The 15,123-nt window shown below is 35.8% G+C and overlaps 2 protein-coding genes across 17 annotated transcripts; one reads left to right on the top strand and one right to left on the bottom strand.

Moving 5' to 3' along the window:
- Positions 1-351: 351 nt before the first annotated feature.
- On the bottom strand, positions 352-15,050 carry LOC112750186 (protein SHOOT GRAVITROPISM 6). Of its 16 annotated transcripts, none has more exons than XR_011873386.1 (15): positions 14,535-15,050; positions 12,738-14,165; positions 12,577-12,634; positions 12,182-12,488; positions 5,955-6,004; positions 5,155-5,297; positions 4,817-4,878; positions 4,592-4,715; positions 4,079-4,474; positions 3,322-3,411; positions 3,134-3,211; positions 2,226-2,325; positions 1,987-2,121; positions 855-937; positions 352-677 (listed from the first exon to the last, which is right to left on the bottom strand). XR_011873386.1 is itself a non-coding variant. In XM_072219034.1 (15 exons), exons 8-12 carry the CDS (start codon positions 4,088-4,090, stop codon positions 2,310-2,312), a joined length of 264 nt encoding a protein of 87 aa, XP_072075135.1. In that variant the 5' UTR covers positions 4,091-4,474; positions 4,592-4,715; positions 4,817-4,878; positions 5,155-5,297; positions 5,955-6,004; positions 12,182-12,488; positions 12,577-14,165; positions 14,535-15,050; the 3' UTR covers positions 352-677; positions 855-937; positions 1,987-2,121; positions 2,226-2,309. The 16 variants fall into 16 exon arrangements, 10 of the variants coding, with proteins under 10 accessions (XP_072075135.1, XP_072075136.1, XP_072075129.1 ...); XR_011873388.1 differs by having other exon boundaries at positions 12,182-12,473; XR_011873387.1 differs by having other exon boundaries at positions 14,092-14,165.
- LOC112750185 (uncharacterized) lies at positions 6,797-10,726 on the top strand. Its single transcript, XM_072219026.1, has 4 exons — positions 6,797-7,596; positions 7,669-7,779; positions 7,892-8,018; positions 10,462-10,726. The coding sequence occupies exons 1-4, from the start codon at positions 7,563-7,565 to the stop codon at positions 10,559-10,561; spliced, it is 372 nt and encodes a 123-aa protein (XP_072075127.1). The 5' UTR covers positions 6,797-7,562; the 3' UTR covers positions 10,562-10,726.
- Positions 15,051-15,123: the final 73 nt, after the last annotated feature.

The following is a 15,123-nucleotide window of genomic DNA, read 5'->3' as shown; positions in this document are numbered from 1 at the left end:
GTCTGTAATCACAGACAGATTTTCCGACGGATTTTCCGTCTGTAATTACAGACAGATTTTTCGACGGATTTTTCGTCTGTAATTACAGATAGATTTTCCGACGGATTTTCCGTCTATAATTTGAATTTTGGAAAATCATCTTACACTCTAATTACAGACAGAAAATCCGTCTGTAAATCCGTTAGTAAGGTAAAATATAATTTTTTTATTTTTCTAATTACAAAATAAACTTATTTTCATACAAAATAAATATAAATTTAATACAAATTTTTATCTAATTTGTATGTAAATATTTATAATATTTCAAAAAATAAACAAATTCATCGTATTATCAAACTAAAAGAAAAGTACTATAATAAACAAACAAGTCAATATAATTCAAAATATAAACAAAATGTATTGATACATCAACTATAATCCTCAATGTATTATTCAACCATACTAGAACTATCAACCATACTAAAAGCTGTTATTTTCCATACTAAAACAAAAATTGAAAAGCTCCAAAATTTCCAGATCAATTTAGACCTCAGATACAACAATCTCTCAAGTGAAATTTCAGCTTTTCTTGGGAATCTGTTGAAATTAGAAGCACTTGATCTTTTCCACAATCAACTCACTGGAGAAGTCCCTCCACAAGTTGGTAACATGAGCAGCTTGGGAGTGCTTGATCTCTCCTACAATAGAAAGTGCAGCAAGCCAAATGTTCCACTTAGTTGACCAATAAAAAGTCTTTTTTCTTTAATATTTTCTTTAATAACTTAATTACAAGAATAATAAAATTTGTTAGCTGTTCCATTCTACCGTATACACTTGACACAAGCAATGAAAAAGGATACACATGTGAGACTAACCATTCATGCTACCTGCTGCCATATGTCCTAGACATGTTACCACACACATGAAAATACCAGTGCAAATTAAAGTATAAGCAAACCTGCAACAAAAAAGTGAAAGCATAGGAGCATAAACCACTACTTCAAATTAAAAGCTCTAATATTAGTTAGTATATAACATGGTTCTAATCATTATTACTAATGTCATTATTAATTTATTACTAATGAAGAATGATAACAGAAGGAAGATTTATTTTGAGAATAAAATAAATACATAAATGGAAGTATAATTGATTACCATGTCTCAGATACAAATTCAAAAGTAGGTGGTACATCTTATCTTTCTTCTAGCCAAATTTTGATTATCCATAAATCATAAATGATCATTGACATGCCTACCATTCCCATGATAGAATTAAAGAATGTTGGTTTCAATCATGGTCTTATCATAAAGATGAAACACATTCTATTTCAGATTTAAAACAAAAACATCATCATAACCTTGAAAGTGATGCGTAAAGTCATGACCTACAATTCTACATTGAACCTCCCAACAACATAAGAGTAGAATCAAAAGACAATCAAGTTTATTGAATAAAATCTTATTTCTACAATATTGTAAGATTCTGTTATGAAAATAATATGTCATTTGTGTAACTAAGGTAAAAAACTAAAAATATAGTAATAAGCAAAAACAGAACATTTCATTAAAGCAGGTCCAATTTTCCAAATTCCAACAAAGTTTCTTAGGAGCATAACAAATTCCAGCATTGTGAAGAAACCATGTGAAGGGTCATGCAATTCACACACAGCACAGTTGGAAGAACAAGATTCAAGATGCAAGAATTCAGCATAAAAGCTAAAGAACAAACAAATCCCCTCTAAATCCAAAAAAAAAAAACAGCACCAGACAAATCTGAAAAGCATGATACTAGTCAATTTCCAAACATATTATAGAGTTCAAAACATCAAGAGACTATAAAAACCTGAAGAAGTGAGATTCTTACTGTTTATGCAGCAACAGCAGCTAACTAGCTTTCTAAAACAGTGATCATTCTAAGAAAGTAAATTTTGGTTTCAATCATGGTCTTATCATTGTACACAAGTGGCACTTGTTTATTGAGAAGCAAGGATTGGGGAGAAATTTTACCTCCACTCTCTTATTCAGGATGTCAAGATCACCGCGATTATTGTCAGTTAAAGCACAGTGCCGTACAAGATACTCAATGAACAACTCTCCAGATGAACTAACCAAGTAACAATGTGAAGCCATAACCACAATTAACTACAAGAAAAGAAGGAAGGCAGGAAAAACCAAAAGAAAGTGAAGGGTAAGAAACTGTGTTAGTTCAGAAGTAAATTACATGAACATAGTTCATAATGGATTACCTCAGAAAGTACTTTCCGAACACCTAAACTCGGCTCCTCTAGCAAGGACTTTACAGCTTCAACAAGTAGAGGTATTTTACTATGTCAAGCTTCAAATAACCTTCAGATAAGAATTGTAGGTCAATTTACACAAGATAATAACACACAGTAACTGTTAAGGTACCAAATTAGTCATATCCCTCAACCCAAATATAGTCTAAGCTTTTTGGTAAGGTAGTTCATGGCCTGGTGGTATTAGAGCTCCTATAACCAAATGCGGCCAAGAGTTCAATCTTTGTTTACGACTCAATCTTCCAAATAAAAGCTGAATTTTAGTAGAAGATACAGTGGGCCCAAGCATTGTCAGGGCTGCAGCCCCAAAAAATGTTATTGCCTGATACGATTTGAAGGTATAAAGCTATTCATGTATCTACCGAACAAATTAAGCTTTCTGAAAATATGATTCATGACAATTATCACCAGCAACAGAAAAGCAAGAACCTTGGTAAAAGATGCTTCAAAACACAAAGTCCACCAAAGGTCAATGTTTCTTCCTTCACCTTGCATTTCTAAAAGAAAAAGAAAAGTAGCCAAAAAGGCAACACTTTTATATCATATTAGGAGAAACAAAATAATTTTCTCCTTGGAAAAGGAAGAAACATCAGTGCAAATAAGGCACCTTCCTCAACATAACACACAGGCTAACAAAAATATGTAAAAGAAATAGGACATGATTCAACTTTAAATCAAACCAGAAACTAGTTCAACTGATTGCCTTCCTTCATCTAATATTTAGTCTGGGTCTAATTTCTTCTAGCAAGTTATTTAGCTTTACATGGTATAACTTAATCTCCCTTCGGCTTACTATGCTTTTCCTTTTTTATCAACAGAATAGAAAATTCACTTCAACTAGATTTTCAACAACTTACATTTACAAGAAACAGAAACAAATCATCTGGATACACCAAGCCAACTGTGAGAAAGCAACGTTGCACCTCATTATACATCTGCCAAACATTATTGAATTAAAAAAGAACATTTAACCTTTTTCATCAACAATCAGTGTCATAAATATTCAATAAGGTTGGAATCTTACAGTAAGAACAGATAGTATTACCTTAAGTCTAATTGAGAAATCTGATTGATCTTTGCTGTCATTATTTATAGAAACTACAGGTAGAAATGTTGACAGAGTAAGCGTCAAATCCTGCAAATAACGAGTATTTATTTTTAATTTTATTTATGGAAAAGGTGTTTTGTTTTAAATCTCTGAAGTAATTAGAAACAATAAAATACAGATAACAAGCCCACTGACAGAAAGAAAAGCATACAATTTAAATTAGAAACATTTACAAATGCCAAAATCCTGTAATTGGATGCCTGACAAAGCAATTCATATCACCATTAAATTATAAAAATTAATTAAAATATGAAAACAAATTTGGATAAATAGATTTTAAAGCTAACGGGATTAGTTAAAAGGCTATGAATGGCATTTTTTTTTCCATTTCTATAAAGATAAATTTTGCTGTCAAAATTATTGCCACTGCCACTAAATGCAGGCTCCAGTTTGACACCAACTTGAAATATTCTTTTTAAGTTGCTGAAATAGCTAATTGCATTTCATAATAAATTGGAACTTGGAGGCTTTATGGTAACCAATATATATGCAAAATAAATTGGAACTTGGAGGCTTTATGCCAACCATCTTTTCCATCAGTTAGTGCACGAGTAAAGCTATAACCACGATATGGATGAACAGCATTTTTATCCCCAGTAACTCCTGCAACCGTGTTTCCTTCTAGCAGTTTCCCATTTAAGTGTTCTGCTTCAGAGAAACTATCATGCTGAATGTGGAAGCTATTACTCTGTACCTTCATAGACATCTTTGTTTTCTGGTCCAACTAAGGAGAAATCATTGATGGCATAAGCACCATAGAGAAGACACTATGTGCTCCAATTTGTGTTTCACATCCGGATGAGCCATGGCCACAAGCAATTGATGGAACAAGGCATCAGGGAAAGCCTGGATAAGTCCAGAAAACACCCTATGTCTTTAGATAAACGAATAAAGCTGAATAGGTAGAAATGTTATTTCCAGTCTATGTAGGAATGCTTGTCTTCTTCTGATATGACACATTAGGGACAGAACTGATTAATTTTGCGGTTTGATAGACATCAGAAATTGTTGTTCTGGCTAGGAGGGTAGAAGTAGAAATATTCTCTAAAACCACAGCCATCAAATCAAGAATGGGTCCTACATCCCCAACCTGTTCTACAAAGCACACTACTTCAGGAATTACATTAAATCAAACTATTGGCAGTTCAGTATTTTAACAATCAGGTTCTAAGCATGAGATCTGAAAAGGAAATAGAGTCACTATCACCTTCACAGTTTGAAGAAAGTCACTAAGAAATAATTCCTGTGTTGCCTTGGACTGGTGACTGTAGGCCAAGATTTCCATCATATACTTGACAGCCACATCATATATCCCAAGTTAAGCATACCACCTATAACAATGAAAAGTAAGAAAGTTTAAAGAATCTAGATGCATATGTTCTACATTATTAAACAACCGGAATATTCTATTACTGAAGCAAGTCAAACTTACTGTCCTATATGAAAATGAACATGATCATTGATGTAGCTCCAAGTAGAAGGATCACTATCACACTGTAGCAAGAAGCAGCAGCAAAAGAAAAAAGATAATGCAGTGAAAGGAAACACCAAAAATTGAAAAACCATGAGGAAAAAAGTTTCAACAACAAATTTTAAATCAAACTAATTACTAAAGTCAGAAAAAAACAAATCTAACTAAAACTAATCTAATCAAAACCTAAAAATCCACTAATCAGAAAACAAATCTAACTAAACTAATTACTAAAATCAAACTAACTAAACAAAATTAATTGAACTTAACAAAAATTAAAAGAATTTTGAAACTAAAACCTGGAAGCATTGACTGGAGGAGATGATGGCTATGGCGCTGAGAAGATATGCGAGCCAGAACTGAGTGGGGATAAAAGGAGAGGGAGAGGCGCAGTGGTGGGGACAGACGCTGCTACAGGTGGCGCCGGCGTGCTGGAGCTCACCTGAGACGAAGAGAACAGGAGCTTGAGCTTGATTTGTTCTGCGAACGAGAAAAAACGAGAGAGATAGGGGCTGTGTTCTACTGGTTCAGTGTTTAAAAGAGAGGAGAAGAAGGAGAAGGTAGCTGCGGTGGTTAGGGTGGTGGCGGTGGCGCTGTGAGTGAGGAAAGGAGAAGAAGAAGCTCGTACGAGGAGAAACCCATTGAAGGAGAGAGGAGCAACTCGTTTGTTATGTGATTTTGTGCGTGTGAAAGGGGGGTCGATAGGGTGGGGAGAAGTTAGGTTTAAATTAAAATTTTTCGACGGAAAATTTTAAATTACAGACGGATTTTCCATCTGTAATCATTTCTCACGAAAAAAAATTAATTTTACCGACAGAATTATCGACGGATTCTATTTTCTGTCTGTAATTTATGCTAATTCATTTTTTTATTTTCCGACAAAAAAATCTCTCTGAAATTCCGTCTATATTTCCGAGGGATAAAATCCATCGAAAATATCCGTCTGTAATAACTAATTTTTTTGTAGTGCGGGAAAAAATTAAGAGAATATAATGCTAGCTAATAATTAGAAAATCGAGACATTATGTTGGATTCTATGCATAATACTAAGTTGCAAACACAAATGTGCAGGTATATATAAGCATCACTGTGCACATACCTTTAGAAGAAATTGGCTTGTTGTCCACCTCAAAAGTCTGCAAGATATATCTGTTAAAATCAATGAAAGCAAATCATTACTTATTATTAATATAAGGAGCATATATTATTATTGGGTTCAACCGTTCAAGGAATGGGTCCTAACACATGAATTAGTTAACAGGATAACGAAGTGGGCTTGAAAGAATTGCCCTTCGTAAACACAAGACTAAACCGTTGAATAATAACAAAGCACATAATAAAAAATAATCCACACAAACAGGTTCCTATAAAAAAATTATCTACTAATTAAATACTAACCTTCAAAGTAAGCTTCATAAGGTGTTAGGTAATGATAATTTAGAACATTACTAAGTAATCAAGTGGAACACTTGTAAGACCCAGAATCTTTGAAAAGTCTTATTATGATCAAGTCTCAAATTCTACAGTTATTTATAGCCTTAATTTAAGAGATCATTTTATTAAAGATGATTAAGGCAAGTTTTGATTTATTGAATTTGAGATAAGTTATGGTTATTATCCAATTTTATAATTATTGGATTATTTGCTATATTTAAATCATATAGTTGGTAGTTGTGAAATAATAAGGATTTTTATATGATTCAGATTAAATAATTAATATTTTAAATATTAATACTGTTACTTTGGAAAATAAAGGGTTTAATTATATTATTTCTAATTATTTTGATTTGGACATTTTATTGAAAATAAAGTGTGAGATTGATGAGTAAATAGTATTTTTATACATTATTATTGTTGGGTTAGAATTTATTTCTAATTACTATATTATCCTTATTTTTAAGTAAAATTACTAAAATGCCCTTAACCCTAATTTTTGAAAATGAAACCCTAATTCCTAACTCTCAGCTGCCACACCCCAACCCTTCCTTTGCCACAACAGAACGCAGCAGCCCTCTCTTCTTCCCAGCAGAACGTAACACAGATTTGTGAAAGAAAGAGAGATCCGGAAGGGAGAAGGAAGAAGGGCGGCGCCGGCGGGCGTCACTACCGCCGCGCCGCTGTGTTGCACTGAGGAGGGGGAACCGGAGATGTGGGACTGTGCAGTGCCGGCAAGGAGTGTTGTCACCGTTGCTGGCGCTGAGGAGAAGGAGAGACTGCGCGACAATGAAGGAAGGGGACGCGGGCCAGAGACGCGAGGAGCGTCGCAATCGAAGCTGCCCTGTTCATCCCTGCCAGTCGTGGTTCTTCCACCCATCAACCTATTCCGTCGCTGGAGACCTCAGAGTCGCTGCTCGTTGCGCCGTCCTTGTCGCTGCCACTGCTTCCATGTCTTCCAACGGCGCTGCTATCGCCATCGTGAGTCCAGAGAGGAAGCGTTGCAGCAACTGAATCTCGAGGGACACGTTCACGAGATGGGAGAGAGAGCGGCGGGGAGAGGGAGGCCATGCATCCCGTCGTGCGTGTCACTGCCCAAGGACCGCTGCTGATCCGTGCTGTGCGAAGCCAACGGCGCTGTTCCTGCCGTCGTTAGCGCCACCGGGGTTCCGGCCATCACTGTCGTTGAGGGAACTCACCGGAGTCGTGGAGGTTGTCACCGCTCTTTGTGGTTCTGTGTTGAGTTGCGTCGGTAAGCCTTTGCGGCCAGAAAATGCCCCTGCTGCCGTTGCCGGAAAATTCTGCCAGTAAGGGTCTTGTCATTAGCCTCCGTCCTTTTGAATTTCGAGAATATTATGGTCACTGCATGTTGGTTTCAGTTGTCGTGATCGGAATTCGTCGCCACTGCCGCTTGAGGTGGCTGCCGGGCTGCCGCCGAACCGGTTCGGAGACCGCCGCTGTTTCGGTTCAGCCATTCCTTCCTTGGTTCGGTAAGCGTTTTCGATTTTAAAGCCCCTTAGTTACTGTTCTGTTATCATACGCTGAGGTTTGTGGCGTTAATTGGTATACGATTGAGTTTCGGTTGTTGTATGTTGCGATTAGAGTTGTTGAGATTATTGCGAAAGTGGCTTGGAACCGAGGTTTTGGCTGCCGGGATTTTGATTGTTGATTTCGGGTCGAGGCGGAAAGGATTCTGTGACGCGTTTGGGCTATGGTTTTGTGTTTTGAGGTAGGGGCGCTTTCCGAAAACTATAGTTATTATTGGAATTATTACATATGGATACTGTTGTGAGATATTGTGTATTTGGTGATTGTATCTTCCTTATGTGTTATTTGATTGACTCGAGTGATTATGGATGTTGGTTTGGTTGAATGGTTGTGCGGCTTTGTGAAATGTAATGTTTTGAAGTGATTCTTTAAAGATTTGAAATCTGAGTTTAATCCGTTGAGGATTGATTTGATTTGAGTCAATTATTTGATGATGTGAAAAGTCGAATGCACTTTTGAATTCAGCCTGGTTTACTTTAATTGACTTGATCTTGGACAAATGATTTGTTACTGAACCGTTTCTTTAAAGCTTTAGAAATGAGTTAAATTGGTTGATATTGAGTTAATTTTTGTAATGGTTTCCTTGAGATATGCCACTGAGGCGACTGTTGGATTTAGCTTGCTTTTGAATTGATTTCTGGATTTGAGCTGTTGAAAGGAATGAGAAACGGTTTAGTTGGGACCCGAACCGGGTGGCAAAAGTCCAAGTTTTAGGGGAGGTGTTGCCGAAATTTCTATAAAATCCGAGTCTTTATTGAAATGTTGTCTGGAAAATGATGAGTTAAAGACTTCTGCTATTTTATTTGAATTATCAAGAAAAGGATGATTCATGCTTTCGAAATGAGTTAGTAAAGAGGAAATTGTGATTTAGTCTTGCTTCTTAAGAAAGGCATTGTATCTCTTTCAAGAGAAAGTTATTTAGATGAAACTTGTGTTTTAAAGCTGTTTGAATGCAAAAAGGATTTATGCCTTTGAATTTGACTTGGGGGTTTCAATTAAAGAAGTTTCAATGACTTTGAAAGAACCTGAATGTCTATTGACAAGTTTTATTTTGAAATGTTTTGAGAAAGGTTTTAAGTACTCTTTGAACTCTGAACTTTTGCAAGACTAAAACAAATTTGAACAGTTGAAACGCTTTAGAATTTATCATGGGGGTTGAAGCTGGTTTTGCCTAAGTAAAGGAAACGGCTTTGAAAGAAGTAAATGATTACGTGACTCGGTTTGGCTTAGATCCTATTTTATTACTCAAATCGGAAAGCCAAGGTTTTAATGATTTTAAATGAATTCGGCGAAATGAGTTATGCTATTCTCCCCTAAAGACTTGGGACTCTGCCGAGAAACTTTGTTATAAAATCCCATTGTGGGATGGGTGATTTTGAATGTTCCCAAAATGAATCTTTAACTTTCCATGGTTTTGGAAGTTTCGGAAAGAGGATGCCGAGAGCGGCTTTGTTTTAAAAAGGGAACTCACTTTGAGTAAATTTGGCTTATGAGCCTGAGATGATTTGAGAAACGAGATTTCTAAAAGCCAAGGCTGAAAAGAGTTGAAACTTGATTTCAAAGTGAAACGATTTGAGAAAAAGTGATTTGTGGCTTAAATGCCGGTTTTATGAATTTGATGAGGTTGAATGGTGGAGGTGCCATTTTGCTATGAGCCGGAATGGCTGTGTATGATATTGATTTATGGCGGATTGCCGACTGAGTTATGGGCCGTATGGCTGATTATGAATTATGAATTTAAGCCGGATGGCTGAGATGGATGTTGATCCATGGCTGGGACTGAATGAATATATGCTTGAGACACCTGGGTAGTAGCAAGGGTTGTGGTTTGTCCCACTTGCTCCAGGTCAGAGATTGTGACGCCTGGGTAGTAGCGGTAGTAGTGGTGATTCCACTCGCTCCAGGTTGAGCTTTTAAACACCCGCCTGGGTAGTAGCCGCAGTAGTGGTTATTCCACTGGCTCTGGGTTGAGCGGGCAGAAGCAAGGGGGTTGTAGCTCAAACCTACTTGCTCCGCGAGGGGTGTTTCTATCCATGGTTAGCTACCAGGACGTGTCGGGTTGGCTATATAACCGACAGATGATATCATCAGCCACTAGGGACAAGCATGCATCATATGCATTTGTGTGACATTGGTTGGGTGTGCATATTATACTTGGTTTGCCTATGTGATTAATTGCTAACTATTCTACTTGTAATAACTGTTTCTTTGTGCTTGAACTTCCTATCTGTGTTTGCATCTGGGACTCTGTTGGATTATGGTGATTGGTTGTTGGTTGGATTGTTTGGGCTTAGGGCCGTGGTTGGAAAGAGATGAACTGATGGTTGATTTCGGTTTTGTGTTTCTGGTTTGGAATAAAATTATGAAAAGCTATTTTGGTTCCGCATAGATAAACCGTTTTGAAAGGCTTTTGAGTTTTTGAGAATTGAACGGTTCTTCTTTCCGAAAAGATTTCCGACTTTACTTTCATTGTAAACCGTTGTTTTTGAAAAGAGGCATAAGACAGTTATGAATCACTGGTGCGGTTATCTTCACGTATCCTATTACAGTAATTCCCAAAAACCCTCTACTGAGAACCCTTTTGAGGATGATGTTCTCACCCCCCTACATTTTTCCCCTTTCAGGATATGGGCGCAGAAGTTACGAAGAGTTCATTTAGTTGTTGAGATGCTTTGTATTGTGTTAGTTATGGTTTATTGTACCCTCGCCTTTATCTTGATATAATCTGTAAGAGGGATAGGAATTGTATTGGATAATGACTGTAATATTATGTATGTATATAATATATATATATATATATATATATATGGATGTACTCTTTATGAATTTTGTAAGTTGTATGGTATTTATGGATGTATGATATCGGATGAAAGTATTTTTGGATCGGTATTGCGGTTTAAAGTTTTTAAACAGGCTCATATTTTAGTATTAAATAGTATAAAAGCCGTCGTAATGTCCGAGCTATCAAAGTCGCGCAGCCGGAAGTGTGAACTTTAGTAGTTAGGGTATTACAACACTTGGTTCATGAAATTAATAAATAAACATAAGTGAAGATGACAGCTGAAGCAAGATTAACCATCAAAATCAGGGAATTCAGTCATTTATACCACACAAATCTCAAATCTCAAAGTGAAATTGATTCAATAACATTGCAAAGTGATAAGATAATGTTTGGTTTTTAGCAGTGCACTAAATAAAAGTACTTTATTACTCTGCTCAGGTATTCAAGCTTTTCTTGCACAATGTTATGTATATGGATTATTGACCCAGCCAGCAAGATATATACTCACATTAATAATTGAGGAATTAATGCCTTTAAACTAATTTTGATTAGCGTCCAATCTTAAAAGACAATATCAAAACTAATACAATAATTTATATAGGGTGAGCTGGATATACATCTATGTTTAAAGTCATTATATACTACAAGTAGTAGTAATTTGGATTAAAAGCTGGACATTAAAATTATATATAACATCCAATCACAGCAGTCCAATTACTACCTAAATCCTGCTCCTGTATTTTACCACAGCCTTAGGAGCTGCACATTAAAGAAAAATTAATTTGCCCAATTTTATACCACACTAATTGGTGTATTAACCATATTTACTGGTTTCTATTGACTAGTTTGATGATTATTGATTAATTCTCAGAGATTCAAATCACAGCACGAACTACTTATAGTTTCACACTTCATTGATCATAGGAGAAAATTCTTTTCAAACATAAACTAGCAATACACTCAAATCTCTAACCATCTAAGTAAATACCACCTACTGGGCTATAATCACTGACGTAGCTTCAAATAATGGAGTGGAATTTAATCAAAAAATGAGACATGAGTAATTAGGAAAACCATAAAATTCGTTATCATGATAGGACTTGGATCAAATTTCTCATCTCTTTAAATATTACCAAATTTGATCCAAAGACAGAGGAGCATCTTACAATTATCGAAACATGCACAACCTTCATATGCAGTAAGAACACCAATCAAAGACACATTATACCATCACAAATTGATAGAAACACTGGTGATTACCGCAGCAGAGAGGATGATGTAAGAACTGGCCCGAACGGAAGAAATGGAAAATATAAAATGAAATGGAAAATATAAAACTTAAAATGAAAACACGTGCAGAAGTACATAATCAAAACACGTGAAAGAAATGGAAAATATAAAAATGCAAAGGGGCATGATGAGAGAGCTGCTAAAGCAGAAACCGAAGCAGAAAATCTAAAGCAGGAACTTGGCATATTAGAGGCTGAGAAGGATGCTTGTTTTTATCAATATAATAAATGCCTTGAAAAGATTTCTGTCTTGGAGGCTAAGCTAGCACTTACTGAGGAGAATAGTAGGATGTTGAATGAGCAAATTGAAAGAGCAGAAATGGAAGCTAAATCTCTGAGGAAAAGTCTTGCTGAACTGAATGAAGAGAAAGAAGCTGTAGCTTTTCTGTACAAGCAGTGCTTGGAGAAGATATCTACAATGGGGAGTGAAATTCTGCATGCCCATGAAACTTTTGATCGATTGAATAGAGAGATTGAAATAGGGGCTGAAAAACTAAGGACTGTTGAAGAGCATTGTGGTATGTTGGAAAAATCAAACCGATCTCTTCAGCTGGAGGCTGACAACCTGGATAGAAAATTTCTGTAAAATTGAAACTTGCAAGCATATCAGTTAGCAATAATTACACAACAATATAAAAAAGCAATGACATGGGAAAGGATAACTGTACCTGGTTGATACCAATCTCTCAGCATGAATGAATTACACTTCATTGCCAAAGTTTCGTCCTATCAAATTAAACATATCATCATTGAATTTTGGCTTTAATTGACCTAGTTCTTTCAAGTTTCAATAGCACCCATGCTTTAAAATAATCACGTAATAAAGTACCTTGAGTCTGTTACAATTGAGATCTCATAATGGCTTGCAAGAAGAAGAAAAAATGTTATTTCAGAACTTATTTCTATTTCAATTTCTTTGGTTTCAGCCTCATAAAGAGAAGGAGAAAAGAACCTATTTTTGTGCACCAATTTCTAAATTGAGGGAGCAAACCTCATCATCAGAAAATTTCTCGAAATTTGAATATTATACTAACAAGATATCGAAAACAAAAGGTACCAACTTAAACTATGCTTTAGTGAAAAAATTGCAAATAATCCTAACTAGGTTAGAAAATCAAATTCATGATAAATGACCAAGAACACCTATCATGCAATAATCCCTTATTATCACCGACTACTAGTACTTTAAAATAAGAAATACACCTAAGGAATAATATGAAAGTGAAACTAAAACAGCATACTTATAAATACCACCTGTACTGGTTTTGGTTTTAGTGAATGACATTGCAACAATTTCATTCATTAAAGTATAAGGCAAAAAAAAATAGTTACCTTTTGCCAAGGTCCTACAGTTAAAAGTTACAGTTGGTGGGCTTTCTACTTTCCAATGGAAAAAAAACATAGATTTAGATGTTCATATGAAGTAAGAAAAACAGAAGGCACAAATCAAATTTAGTACTATAAAATATTAATAAACAACTGTTTTTTATTTAGCATTATTGGTATGGACCTTAAAACTCTGCCAGGAAAAATCTTGTAAAAGAATTAATGATTTATGAATTTCACTTCTTTATTGCAATACCTATCCGTTGCTAAGCATTTTTTACTTCTTGACTTCTTTTGGTACTCTTTTTGATGCTTTTTTCCATTTACATTTCTCTAATTTCATGCAATTTCTGTGCTTGAAGCATTCATACTTAAAGAACGAATTAATATTTTGACTTATGAAGTTTGATTCCGGATAGAAATCATCAGCGAATTATATGCAGATACATACATTGTCTTTCTAAAACATTAAAATATGAATCACTTGAAATAAAAAAATATATGCTCCAGAGGGTGGCTTTAGAAAATTAACACATCTAATTTACTTTCTAATTCTAATCACTTTCAAAACACATTCATGTAGCTGACTTAAATAATGAAAAGAGGCATAGTTGGCACTGAAAACTTACTATCTAGACAGTTCTTCCTAGAGGATGTAGGTATCCATCAATTAGAAAGAAAATAAATAAAAATAAAATGCTTTTGCAGGATTAAGTATGGTAGAAGATCATGCCATTGGAGCATAAGGCCAGTTAAAGCAGAACATACTATACAATTAAGAAATTTTATACTTAATATCATTTATGATGATCACATAAGAAGTAGATCATAATGAACCAAAAAGGGGAAAAATATACCTTCTGAGATGATTTAGATTCTGAGACTTACTTTCAAATGAAGATAATTTGGATTTTGGTTTCACTTCTGTAAACTGCAAACATTTGGCATATTGTCGAACATTTGGCATGCAATAGCATAAACAACACAAAATAACACTAAAAAGTATTCTTTGCAACACTAATTCAAAATTCAACACCAATGACATGAAAAATCAGCAGCATTTCACAGTGACTCAGTAAAGTATCAGTCAATCGATCCAAACAAATTGAAATTCAAACTCAAGAAGCTTTTAACAGCATGTTTAACTATGTATAAATTAACACTAATTCTAATCAGAAAATCCTAATTCTAACCTAAACTCAAGTAACAACGGAAAATAATCTTAACCAAATCAAATTAACACTAGAATCAACATATAACTAACCCTAAATTAACTAAAACATAGAAGAAATCTGAGAACCTGAGTCAAAGAATAGAGCAAGAGCATAGGAGAGAGGGATGCAGTGGCAGTGACCAGCCGCTGCTGCATCTGAACACGCTAGAACTGGAGTGGCCCTGTTCTGATTCTGTGGCTAGAAATGAGGGAGGCAGGGGCGAGCTACAGAGCCACAATACGAGGTTGTAAGGAGGAGAAGAAGATGGTCGCGGCGGCGCAGGATGGTAGCCAACGGAAAGACAAAGAAGGCAGGAGACAGGGGAAGAGAAAAAGAAAAAGGATTTTTGCGGGGGTTGTTCGGCGAAGGTGGAAGAAGAAGAGGAAAGAAGGGAAGAAGAAGAAGAACATGACGGTGGTGGTTCTGTGGTTCTGACGGAGACGCTGGGGGTGATGATCGATGGTGGCACTGCGTTGGTGGTCGAGAAGAAGCTAGGGTTGGAGAAGGGGAGTCATTCAGACTTCAGAGCTCTGAACTTGGTCAAGTGAGTGACGAGGTACTGAGGGCTTTTGGCTCTCTTTTTTATTTGATTTCCGGCAGTTGGGAAGATAATCGCCGCTATCTTGGTTTCTTTTGTAGCTGAAGCACAAACCGCTGCCATAACCGCTCCTATCT

Source organism: Arachis hypogaea, chromosome 15 (assembly GCF_003086295.3).
Source record: "Arachis hypogaea cultivar Tifrunner chromosome 15, arahy.Tifrunner.gnm2.J5K5, whole genome shotgun sequence".
Classification (NCBI taxonomy): Eukaryota; Viridiplantae; Streptophyta; class Magnoliopsida; order Fabales; family Fabaceae; genus Arachis; species Arachis hypogaea.
Note: the sequence above shows the minus strand (reverse complement) of the source record. Positions and strands in the feature narration are given on the sequence as shown.